The sequence below is a fragment of the Cydia strobilella genome, chromosome Z, assembly GCF_947568885.1.
Source record: "Cydia strobilella chromosome Z, ilCydStro3.1, whole genome shotgun sequence".
NCBI classification, from domain to species: Eukaryota; Metazoa; Arthropoda; class Insecta; order Lepidoptera; family Tortricidae; genus Cydia; species Cydia strobilella.
In genome coordinates this window covers 15,325,909-15,339,122 of record NC_086068.1, presented here as the reverse complement: position 1 = coordinate 15,339,122, position 13,214 = coordinate 15,325,909, and the positions used below count along the sequence as shown (strand labels likewise).

The following is a 13,214-nucleotide window of genomic DNA, read 5'->3' as shown; positions in this document are numbered from 1 at the left end:
TCGACCAAGATACCTTAAAAAAATTGTGTGCATATTTAAAAAATTGAATGTCAATTAATTTGAATGCAAACACGTCGTTTTAAAATGAGAACGAAACTCCGTTTGTATGGGAAAGTGAAATTCGGCTGATCTTGCTGCGGACTCTTAACAGAAGTAACCAAATAATTTGCGATGAGATCTATACATATAAAACAAAATATCTGGGAGACCGAGCTTTACTCGGAAATATAATAACTCAAAAATGCCCGTCTTCCCAGACATAAGACAGCTAGATCGATTTTTCGCCCCCGAAAACCCCCATATACCAAATTTCATCGATATCATTAGAGCCGTTTCCGAGATCCCCGAAATATACAAATATACCTACAAGAATTGCTCGTTTAAAGGTATAAAGTTTCCTGTATCTAATTCGGATTTCCCTACACTTAAAATAAATCTGGTGTAATTGATGTCGTATGTTATGTTATGTTATGTTATGTTATGGTTGTTCCAGTCAATGCAGTATTGCAACGTGAAGTCTCTACCACCGGCCGTGGACCGCGCGCTCAAACCGCGCCACTCCAGCCATAGCATAAGCCACCTCAACAGCTTCTCAGGACAGGTGAATTACCCCCTTATTCATACAACGTGACAATGAGTAATAACTGTTCAACCGTCATAGAATGTTTATAAATTTGAAGAACTCCATACATTTTTACTTGAATAACGAATAAGGGTAATGGTTTTCGAGTATTTGTTTGCGTGTTCATGTCTGTTTTTGGCACTACCGGTGTCCTCAAACTCCGTTAACGGATTTGAGCTTCGAGATCTCGTTCAGGCGAGGGCCTGGGAACCAATGAGACTATTATGAACATAATAGTTGACAAAATAATCATACATCATGCAAAATTGAGTCGTATCGCTTGCAGTGTCGCTTTCTGATCAAGTGATCATTCAAATATTTATTAAGTAAGTTTGTGAGAGCCTCGTTTTCAAGTGTATTCCTTGAAATATTTATTTCTAAAATAACATTTTGCCCCGTAACTCAAACCACTTTTGTTTAAACTAAAGGTGGTTCGATTTTCATACATAATTCAATCGGCATTAATTAAGTCACTACACACTATTACGACATAAATATTTTTGCATTTATCTACTTTCGAATATTCGTTTGCGTTAATAGAAAAACTTTGTTTCATACAGAAATCATGCATAAATCAACGTTATCTTTTCATCAATTTTACGTATGTGTGTGTCAAAAATGTCGTGTACAAATACGTGTCGTGCGACGTTGCCACTCCAGGCACTCCATGAAGTGCCTGGAGTGGCAACGTCGCGCCCATAGATTAGTATATGTTATTACTGTAATAGATAAGAAACTCTCGGACATTTCACGTTCACGTCTCTATTAGTGCTGCCTCTAGCGGTCCTGCTCTCAACTAAAGAGACTGTATATGCAGTAAACACGCACACATGTACACACACACACACACATACTTATGGGTTATTTACCTACAAGTAACAATTTTAATATTGGAAACTGATTTATGTAGTTTTCTTTGTCGTACCAAATTCCATTTGTATATGCTTAGAAAACTACATAAATCAGTTTTCCAGAATAAATAAATGAAAACTTATGTTGAATCAAGTACAATATATTATTTATAAGTACCTACTTATTTACATACGTTCCATTCCAAGTAACTAAGACAAATGCAAATACAGCGTGAAAATATCTTAACAGCTAGTAGGTATATAAATATAGTATGTAACAATTTATTTCCTGACTATGTTTTAAATAATAATCAGAGACAACCTATTTCATTTCTTCTTCTTGAAGTTCTTGATCCCAAAATAACTTGGAAAGCTTCATTGATCCAACATTTTATTGATTTAATTTAGATCCATTTTTGGTCGGATATTTCATAGTTTTTAGAACATTCCAGCTTTTTATCCACAATTTGTGGTGCGGTCATCTGGGTGTTACAGCGCATAGGTAGATTTTTCCTTTTTTAGGTTCACTGAAATTGCCATTGACAAAATCGAAAAACTTATCTAAGAAAAGCACGATACCTGCCGTGTCGCAACTTTATTCTGGAAGCTTTTTAATACCTGAAAATATATTTACGGTTAAGATGTTATCAAAATTATAAAAAGATTATTTTATAGCGAGTGTTGAGCATGCATTTTAAGGGTGTGCTATTGTCACATTTAATGTTAGGTAACAAGAAATCAGTGAATCAGGAAATAATTCATGTAAAATGTCGACAAAGGTAAACATATTGTGGATGGATTTTGTCATTAGATGTAGGTCTTTCCAATTTTGGCAGGTTGTAGTTGATTTATCAGATTAAGACCTAGCCACGGAAAACAGTATCTTAGTTATGATAATCAGAGCAACGGGTACCTAAAGACGGGCCTTACGGGCACTAAGAATGGTGCTAGTTCAACGGTTGTTATTTGAAATGTTACAATGTTCCATGTTCCATCGCCAACATTTCATAAATATGCTTTGCCCGAAGCCTCTATCAAAGCTTTTGATAAAGATGAAATAATTAATAAATGTTCCGGGGCACTATATATATATATATATACTCGAAAATTTACTTACCTTGTCCTTGTACCGATGTACATACAAGAAGGTACACATATTCGGTGCGGCCCGGCCGCCATTGCTTTTCATCTTGCCTGCGTTGGTTTGGTTGAATGAGTAAGAGCACAACTCAACACAACTCACAAGGTTGGTTGTGATATAAAGAAACGCTGTTAGTTAATATCTTAACATAAATCTGATCAAAAATATGTTTAAACGGAATTTATATTAAAAACCAACTTAGAAATAATTTTAAAATTTCCCGTCAAACCAAACGTCATTTGGTTTTTTTATTCGTCATAATACGTCAATCTGTCATTGTACGGTGTTTGCGCTAGATATTAAAAAAACTACTTTTAAGTTTCAAATTTAATTTGTTTCCTAGTTCATTTGCAACGTAAGGTTAGTAACACTATCAAAACATTTTTTATTAAAATAATATTCTTCTAGATTTAATTAAATACGATTAAATTACCTGCTTAGATATTTGTTTGGTATATTTAGTTTTCTACCATACACACACAAGAATGACATCTAGCCACACTCAGCCCTCCTTATGCTAAAAGGCGGTATCTCAAAAACGAGTGAACTGGAAATGGAACGTTATGATTAAAATTTAAGGTACTTATTTGCATTCAATCTTCAATTGAGATACCGCTTCTAGCTCAGCAGGGCACCACGGCTGAGGAATAGATGTCCAGCATAACCCAGAGATGGCATTATTATCAGCATTACATTACTCCTCTTCAGAGATACTATACCATGGTCGCGCCGTTCCGCCGAAGTGCCGTCATGTTTAGTGCATTTTTTGTTGACACTGACACATGGGACTGTGACTTGTCACTTCGATTGTGGAATTTGTGAATTGAAAATGATAGCAACGTCTAAATCAAGTTACAAAAATCATCGGTATTCTGGCCCGCGAAAATCCAGGAAAATTCACGCTCAATTGAAGAGAAATTCATGATGGTGAAGTGTCGTAAGGTACAGTTTCACTCCTTCATTGTACATTGTAATTTTCTCGTGCCGATCTTTTTAGAAAATAATTCTCACTTCTTCCATTATGCTAGGATAATAAGCAGTGAACAATACCTATATAATGTAATTATTACTGTTTTGGTTGCCGAATAGTCAATGTGTCACTAACTCTAGGTTTTTTTTAGGTATTGTGTAAAATGAAGAGGCAATCTTGGAAATTAAATGTTTTCCTTCATTAGCCAGAAAAAATCAGGACATCCTCACTGCAATAAAATAAAAACTTTCCTGGGGTTGAAAATGATGGAATTTTGTACATGAATGAAAAACACAATTATTACTACCAGGTAAGTAAGTGATAACTTTATTAGAATCCATATTGTTGCATCATCTTTCTTCCTATAACATTAGAGATATTGTGCTATCATGATATTATTTTTCTTTCAGGTACATGGACAAATACGGATAACAAATATGAAAAAATGTTATTTCATTTGTTGTGTGAATCCATCTACACCAACAAGACATCCACTGCTGGACATAGGCCTCCCCAGGGATCTCCACAACGACCGGTCTTGCAAGACCAAAATATCGAGAAAAAATAATATAAATAAACATGATAAATATCCCGTTTTCTATAATAGTTATAATTAGAAGGCCATGCAATGTTGTTACTCACTGTACTTGAATCCAAAAAAAATAAAAATATAAAAAAAAATTAATTTTATTTTACAATTACTACTTTATTATAAACAAAAGATAGTAATATTCAATTATTATAATTTCATAGTAACTAACATCTTGATATTAAACTTATTAAACAATCTATACAATGACTTTTATCTACGAAAACACAGACATAAAAAAAACAATCACTAAAAATCCTAAGAACTAAGAAATTTAGGTACTACTAATAAAACTAAAACTAAATTAATCTTTAAAAACTAATCGAATAACCCACCCCGCATCGCTCCCGGCGAAAAGGTGCCCATCACGCTAGCCGCGTTTTCGCGCTGAACCGCGATGGACAACCTCTGCGCCAGGAACGACCCGGAGCGGGGGTCGTGGCCCCTCTCCTGCAGGCGGTGCCCCAGCTCCCCGAGAAACACAACACTTTATTATTAGTACATTACGATACAAGTGCGAAAAGTAGGAAATTGGCAACGAGTGGCGATAAATTGAAACACGACCGAAGGAAGTGTTTTAATCGACACGAGTTGCGAATTACCTTTTCGCACGTGTATTGTACAACGTTTTACAGTACATAATTATGGCCCTTTACATTTTCGACATATGCACGTATTGTACAGTGTACTAATTACCGCACTAGGGCGGTAACGTATATGTAGCACTATATGTACTAAAAAGTATTTTACAGTACATATGGTGCAACTTTCTCGCCCTAGTGCGTAAAGAGCACTTTTCGTGCATATGTCGAAAGTTTAAGGGGCCATATGTACTTTAAAACGTTGTACGATACACGTGCGAATAGGTAATTCGCAACGTGTCGATTTAAAACACTCCCTGCGGTCGTGTTTTAATTTATCGCCACTCGTTTCGAATTTTCTCTTTTCCGCACTTGTATCGTAAATAACTATTTCAAACTGCAAGTGTACGATGATAGATGTCAATTCAATATAATTTTGCAACGTTTGGCATTTTTAGGTTATAAATTGTATGGAGATGAAATCTATCATCGTACCCTTCCAGTTTGAAAAATACTATAGAGGCTGGGCAGTAAGGGATTGCTTTACTTGTAGAACTATATTTAGCGCTTTAAACAAAACTGATACCTGACACTTACAAACCTGGACTTCCTTGGGCTAGTGCTACTAAGAATCGTCAGTATTCTCCATCCTAATCCTAACATAAAAAGATATCCTAAAATATCGATTCCATCACGTCATGTTTTAGTATCAACAAATTTTCCCAGTTTGCGTGACGTAGTACAAAGTAAAACATCTATACAAAAATATTTGGGACATGTTTTATACATATATTAGCATCGGGATTCAATATAAATATGCTAGTTATTCTGAGTTGGAAGATCCCAAAAAGGTGAGATTTGTGAAAGTCAGGTTTTCAATATATGTGGCGTTTTCAACCAAACGGGTACCTACTTATTGTTGTCAATAAGACGCTATTTCCATAAAGCTTCAAAATGAAATCAACCTAATCGACAACCGACAATGACCTTTTAGTTCAAAACGTCACATATTTTTATAAAACGTTAATAAACTAATTTATTAATAATACTGAATATCTGGGAGACCGAGCTTTGCTCGGAAAACATAAGTAAAAACTAAAAATGCTCGTTTTCCCAGAGATAAGACCTAGCTAGATTGAACCCCTTACAGCAAATTTCATCGAAATCGTTAGAGCCGTTTCCGATATCACTGAAATATATTTCGGTTATATCGGAATCGAGCAAGAATTCGAAGAAGAAAGGGTATAGGAAAGATAAGATAACACAAAAAGGACAAAAAAGTACCCCCGTCGTACCAGTCTCGAACCCGAATCCTTAGCAACAGATATGTAGAAATAGAGGCAAACTGGACCGCAGAAGCCGACTTTTCCCCTCCCTTTTTGGGGGGTAGCCAGGACTTAATCTCGTAGCTAGTGCAGGCAGCTCAGCTTTGTATGAACCAAGGAATAATAAATAAATAATAAATAAATAAATATTATAGCACATTCTTACACAGATTGACTAAGTCCCACAGTAAGCCTAAGGAGGCTTGTGTTATGGGTACTCAGGCAACGATATATATAATATATAAATACTTAAATACATAGAAAACACCCATGACTCAGGAACAAATATCTGTGCTCATTACACAAATAAATGCCCTTACCGGGATTCGAACCCAGGACCATCGGCTTCACAGGCAGGGTCACTACCCACTAGGCCAAACCGGTCGTCAAATAATAATAAATAGTGTTAAACGATATCCCCTGAGGCCAAAGTGCATACTCACTTTACTTACTTCGCCTACTAAGAGGCAAATCGCGACTTTGTTATGGTTTATCGATCTTATCACATCACTAGATTATCGACATTTAATGTCGACTATTGCCCATCACTTTTCTATCTGTGTACGTATTTAGAAACTTGACCCCGCCCCTAAAATTAGTGCGATAAGAACAACTGCAGCTTAGGCGAAAAATCCTGCGTGAAAATCTCAAAAATCGAGGTTTTGTACTCGACTGTTTCCTCCTCCAAAACTTAACCAATCGTAACCAAATTTGGAATTCTAAATGATTATAAAATTGTCTGTGTCGGACTGTTTTGATTTTTTGGCTAATTGATATCAGTTTTGAATACCACGCCTCTCATTGCGGCATAGTCAGTGAGGCCATTTTTGGCCATGTTTGAAGGGCTCTAGTGCATTAAAAAACAAAAATATCAAAAAAAGCAAAACACACCGACACAGATATTGACAATATTAATCTGTGTTGAAAAAATCATTGCTCTAGCTTCAAAAACCACGGAGAAAACAGTCGAGTACGTTTGTATGGAGAAATAACCACTCCTGTTGGCTCTTAAGATATTCATAATTTTATGACTCTTGCTCTATGGAAATTTTACTATGAAATTATATACAGCATGGGCCAGTGATAAATGCATTTTATTTACAATGTTTCGCTCTTAATTATGTGTAGTTTTAGGCATTTTTTGTCATTATTTATTTAATATTCAACACTTACGTATTATTCAAGTAAACCGCCACAATGACACTGACAATGATAACAACCTATCATTAAAATTATTTCCAGTGTAAGAAATTAGTTCCAATTAAATTCCGCAACATGGCGCATGATCATATATTACTGGTCAGGCTTTACATGTACTCGTAAGTTAAGATGTTTTTTTGTAAACCATACCAAATGACTTGCCCGCAAAAAGGCCGATGTAGTGCGACGTATGGTGATAAGGATGCTGGTGGTCGTCTTTTAAAATACGCCAAATCAATACGTGGTTACAATTAAATCGCCGACCTGCTTGTCGTTTGCTAGCCGTAGGATTATCACGAAAGTAATCCTAAACTGCCGCCTCGAAATCAGGATCTTCTTCTTCTCCTTGTCCTTTTCCCATTATTTGGGGTCGGCTCTCCTAGTTATATTTCGCCAGGCTTCTCGGTCCTGGGTCATCTCAGGTGGGATTTGGGCTTCTTCCATATCCCTCATCACCTTTGCCAGCCATGTCAGTCGGGGTCTTCCTCGTCGCGATTGTGTGGGGAACATATCCAGCACCTTGCTTGTCATGTGTTCGGGTTCTCGGCGCATGACGTGCCCAAACCATCGAAGTCTCCCTTCGGTTATTTTTTCGGGTAAAGGTCTCACTTTAAAACTACCACGGATGTAGGTGTTACGGATGCGGTCTAGTAAGGCGTGAAGTTTATCCTCTAGCTGTTTTTTGAGGGGCGAGCACTCGGCGCCGTACGCCATGGCCGGACGGACTGCCGCTTTGTAAACTTTTTCCTTAATGGTTACCGGCATTCTCTTGTCACATAAGACACCAGTTAGGTCTTTCCACTTCATCCAACCAGTGTTTATTCTGTGGGAGACATCGGCATCAATGGTACCATCGCTGGAAATGACCGAGCCTAGATATGTAAAGCTGTTAACCTGTTTTAATGGCGTTCCTTTCAAGGGGATGATATGGAGGTTTCGGTTACCGCTGAAGTTACAGTGCATATATTCCGTTTTATGGCGGCTTATCCGTAGGCCTGCACTTTCCAACGCAACTCTCCAGTCCTCCAGCATCTTTTGTAGGTCGTGAGATGTTTCACTAATGAGGACTATGTCGTCCGCATAGAGCAGTGTCCATGGCGGTGGTTGTTGCAATTTGGCGGTTAAGTAATTCATCACGATGTTAAAGAGAAGGGGGCTCAGAGCTGACCCCTACGCCGACCTTTACTTCAAACTCGTCACTCACTCCTGCTGGGCAGCGCACTGGTTGTGACATCATTATACATATCTTTTACGATATCGATGTAGCATCCGGGTACATTATGTGCTCGCAGTGCCTGCCAGATTAGGTTTCTTGGGACCCTGTCGAATGCTTTTTCTAGGTCAATGAACGCCATGTGTAGGTCAGCCCTGTTGTCCCTGAATTTTTCGATTAGTATTCGAATGGTATGAATTGCGTCAGTGGTCGATCTTCCCGCAACAAAGCCACACTGGTTTTCGGTGATCTCAATAAACTGGAGTAATCTTCTGCTTATTATGCGTTCCCATATCTTTAGAGTATGAGGAATAAGTTTTATTGCTCTGTAATTTTCTCATAGTCATATCTCCTTTGTTCTTATAAAATGGGATGAGGTGACTTTTCCTCCATTCGCTTGGTGTACCCTCCGTTATGATCGTGTTTAAAAGATTGGTCAGAAATACCACTCCTTTCGGACCTAACTTCTTCCACAGCTCGGCAGGAATATTGTCTGGTCCCAATCCTTTATTATTGGCCATAGCTTTGACGGCTGCGTGTACTTCGTCAGGTGTTACACACGGTATAGGGCCTGCCGTTGGGGGCGTTGGGTCCGTGGGCGCTGTGCTCGGGTATGTTTCGTTGAGCAATCGAGAGTAGTAATCTTCCCATCTCATCTGGATATCGCAGTCTGATGTAAGCAGTTGACCCCTTTTGTTTTTTGTACTTGATGGTCTTCGCGTCTTTGGTGTTGGCATTCCTGTGCTTTGCGATCCTAAACAGCTCTCTATCATTACTGGCAGCTTCCAGCTTTGCTTAGAGATCGCTATCACAGGAGGCTTTAGCTTGCGCTACCGCCCGCTTCGCCTCTTTCTTTGCCTCTTTGTACGCAGCGTTATCAGATGCATCATTGGTTTGTTGCCACTGTTTAAAAAGGGACTTTTTTTCGCCACCTTATCTCTCACATCGTCATTCCACCATTTCGCGTCTTTGTCGTTGCTCAGAGGCCCCTTCGACATACCAAGATGTTTAGCAGCTTTCTGGTTGCAGAGGCTTTGGAAGGCATTCCATGTTGCTTCAACGTTGTTGTCGTTGTTTATTGCTTTCATTTCATCCTTTATGTCATTTACCAGTTACCCCTCTTCTCGGTCTAACCTGGGCCATCTTATTCTGGGTGTACTATTTTTCTTTACCTTTATAGACCTTTTTATTAGAAGCTCTGCAACTAGGATCCTGTGTTGAGCGGTCAGAGATTCTCCGGGGATCACTTTACAGTCTTTGAACAACCTGAGATTTTCTCTATTTGCCAGAATGTAATCAATTTGTGTACAGTTTCCACCGCTTTTGTATGTTATTAGGTGTTGGTCTGTTTTCGTAAAAAAGGTATTGATGATGGCAAGATCATACGTAGCTGCGAACAGTACGGATTCACCTTCTGCATTCCACCTTCCGAAGCCCTGGTTTCCATGCACTCTTTGGTATGTGTTCGTAGTACTCCCCACATGTCCGTTTAGATCTGCAATGTACGTCGACTCGTCCGATGGTATCGACTGCAGAATATCGTGGATGTCATCCCAGAAGAGCTGTTTTTCAGCGTTTGAGCAGCCAACTTGTGGGGCGTATGCGGTTATTACATTCATACATGGTTGGTCATCTAGTGCGAGTTTTATACACATGAGTCTGTCGCTGACTCTGTTGACACATCCACCATTCGATCTTGTAAATCTTTATCTAACACAATTCCTACACCGTTCCGTGGTCCGCTTCCATGATAGACGAGCTTGTAATTGTTACCTATTTGTCTCGATTTTGACCCCTTCCATTTTGTCTCCTGTATACAGCAAATATTTATGCGTCTTCGGCGGAGAACTTCGCTCAATTCAGCACTGCGTCCTGTCATCGAGCCTACATTCCAACTAGCGATTCGCAATTTATGATTTTGGAGTCTAGGTTCGACGTTTCTTCCGTCGCTTTGGGGGTACGCCCTAGTATTTGTCGTTCTGCTTTTCCTGGTGCCGTCGCTTGAGGGGTACGCCCTAGTATTTGTCGCTCTGCTTTTCCTGGTGCCGTCGCTTGAGGGGTACGCCCTAGTGTTTATACTTGTATCTCTTTCTGGACTTTTCATAACTAGGAGAAAGATATTGGCTTTCGTTTTACGGCCGGCTGCCACCAGACGCCAAGAATGTTACTCTCCTGGAGAGCATGGGCGCTACCGTTGGCCATGTGTGGCTCTTCCGCTACCATCCCTTCTACGTACTCCATCCTAAGCACGCAGCACACCTTGAGCCTCTTCTTCAATTACCTCGAAGGAGCCCGAAGGCGGGGTTTTTAACGAAGTGTCCTTCTTCGGCCTGTTGGTCCGCGAGAGGTATTTAATTTCCCTCTTACCCTGCCGATATCACAAGTCCACCTCGTGACGTCGGCTGAGCATTCCTCTATCCGCCACCTGAGGACGCGTTCTCTAGGGGTGAGGCTCCCCCGAGAAGGCCTCGAAATCAGGATCGCGTTGGATATTTCTTTCTACGGCCATTGGTGGCCGAAAGGTACCGTCAGTACGTAGCCGTTGCGTGCCGCAAACATTGTGCCGTTTGAAACGGCAACCCCAAACTCCTCTTGAAAACGTGGTACTGCTAAATGGACGTCATCCGTACCATTTCGCAGTATTGAACATTAGTGAATATAAATGCCATTTCGAAAATAATCAAAATCTCGAGAATACCGAAACAATGACACCGAGTCATAGAATTTTTTGACACACATGACAACTTCGTGCAGCGAAAAAAGAATCGTGAAAAAGAACAGCCAGTATTAAAAACAGTACCTAGTATTCAACCTTTACCAATGATACAGTAGTAAAGTGTTGCGTTTGTATTTTTTAAACCGGACACGCTAAAAATGGGAAACTAAAATAAAAAATACAACCTGCATTAAAATATAGTGTAATCGAATCTACTCTTGATTCTGAACAAACTGTTTTCAGGTTTTCAGTGGGTTGTGTAACACGTTGTATAGTTACAGTTCATTTCCTGACTTTATGTTTTAAATAATAATCAAAGGCAGCCTGTTTCATTTCATCGTCTTTGTCCCAAAATGTGGTTTCCCATTATAATCTCAATTAATTGTGATTATGATCTTGATTAAAGTTTCGCAGTAGAACTGAGTTTAATCCAAGTATTTGACAAAGGTGAGGGCTTGGAAAGCTTCAATAGTTTTGATCCAACTTTTTATTCATCAAACTACGGATTTAGGCCCATTTTTGGTCACATATTTCATAGTTTTTATAACTTTCATGGTTTTTTTTATCCACAATTTGCGGTGCGGTGATCTGGGTGTTACAGCGCTTTGGTAGGTCTTCCCTATTTTAGGTTCACTGAAATTGCTATTGACAGAATTGAACTTAAACCGGCTAAGTGCGAAGCGTACGTACTCGCGCACGAAGGGTTCCGCAAAAAACTGCAAAAAAATCACGTTATTGCAGCAACAGAAATACATCACCTGTGAAAATTTCAACTGTAACTAGCTATCACGGTTCATGACATACAGCCTGCCGACAGACGGACGAACGGGCAGCGGAGTCTTAGTAATCGGGTCCCGTTTTTACCCTTTGGGTACGGAACCCTAACAACACGGCCGGCCGCCATTTACCTAAGATATGTGGATAGGATATTATTTCTGTAGTACCTACTTGTTGCATTACATGTCACACCCAAGACGTGAGGTACGCCAAATATCCATCGGAGTGGAGTGGTAAACTATTTTCAGATGTGATGAAAAACATGTGTAGCCGAAGCTTTGTTACTATAATAATATAATTTAATATATACATAAAATAATAAAATGTTTCTCATTACAGCCTCTAACGCAATTCCACCCTATCGAAGTGAGGGCAGACACGCTGCAGTATTTAGATTTGGACCTTCAGACTTCAAAGCCCTCTTCAAATAAGGTATTATTTATTAACGAATAAGTTTTCTTTGTCTCAGTGTTTGTAGAACCAAATAATTAATACAATCCAATGATATTATAACTAAGGATAGGTTATAGGCGTTCCAAAATTGAAGCGCTTGCCGCTTATCTTGTATAAATTGTACTGTACAAGTTGCCTTTAGTCGCGCACGCGCCCGCGCCCGCGCCCGCGCCCGCGCCCGCGCCCGCGCCTCGGCGAGCGAGAAATAATTTAACCAGAATCTGATGTCGAGCATTTGGCCATGTTATTTTCATGAAAAAATTAGCTGCAATCATAGCAAAACTTATACATAAACATATGGATACTAGTTAAAACAAATAAACAGATGTTACTACCATGATAATTACATAGTTATACGACTTATAATATGTTAGAAACTTGCAATTGTTACGGTTAATCACCATGTTACAAAATGTTGATTTTTGAGGATACGAGTAAAAATGTTTTCTTATATTTTTTTAGTATTATATATCTTTGTATTTAACGAAAACTGCGTTCTTAAATTTGTGGGACATATTATATTTAAACATTTAAAAACATTTAAATTAGTGATTAAATGTGTACAACTTGGCTAACTCTAGAACAACTAGACAGTATTGACCAGGGGGTGTTTAATACTGTCCTATATAGGGTGGACACTATTAGCCAAATGCCATTTTTTTCTTAAAGCACAATAATGTTAAACCTATAAAGAAAATTAAAATGTCTTGAATGCAAATTTGTAGCCAATTAAATAGTCTATCGATTATTGTTTGCAATAATTTATTTTAATTGAA

At 38.8% G+C, this 13,214-nt stretch overlaps 1 protein-coding gene and 1 long non-coding RNA gene across 3 annotated transcripts in view; one reads left to right on the top strand and one right to left on the bottom strand.

Annotated features, from left to right (window-relative positions):
* Nucleotides 1–13,214, bottom strand: part of LOC134754495 (uncharacterized) — a 400,626-nt gene that overhangs the window by 256,998 nt on the left and 130,414 nt on the right. The gene's annotated exons all lie outside the window — the stretch shown is intronic.
* Nucleotides 1–13,214, top strand: part of LOC134754321 (uncharacterized) — a 38,803-nt gene that overhangs the window by 14,600 nt on the left and 10,989 nt on the right. The window contains exons 9-10 of the mRNA XM_063690584.1: nucleotides 494–601; nucleotides 12,325–12,417. Of these exons, the coding sequence (XP_063546654.1) occupies nucleotides 494–601; nucleotides 12,325–12,417 (201 nt within the window). The remainder of the gene's footprint in view (nucleotides 1–493; nucleotides 602–12,324; nucleotides 12,418–13,214) is intronic.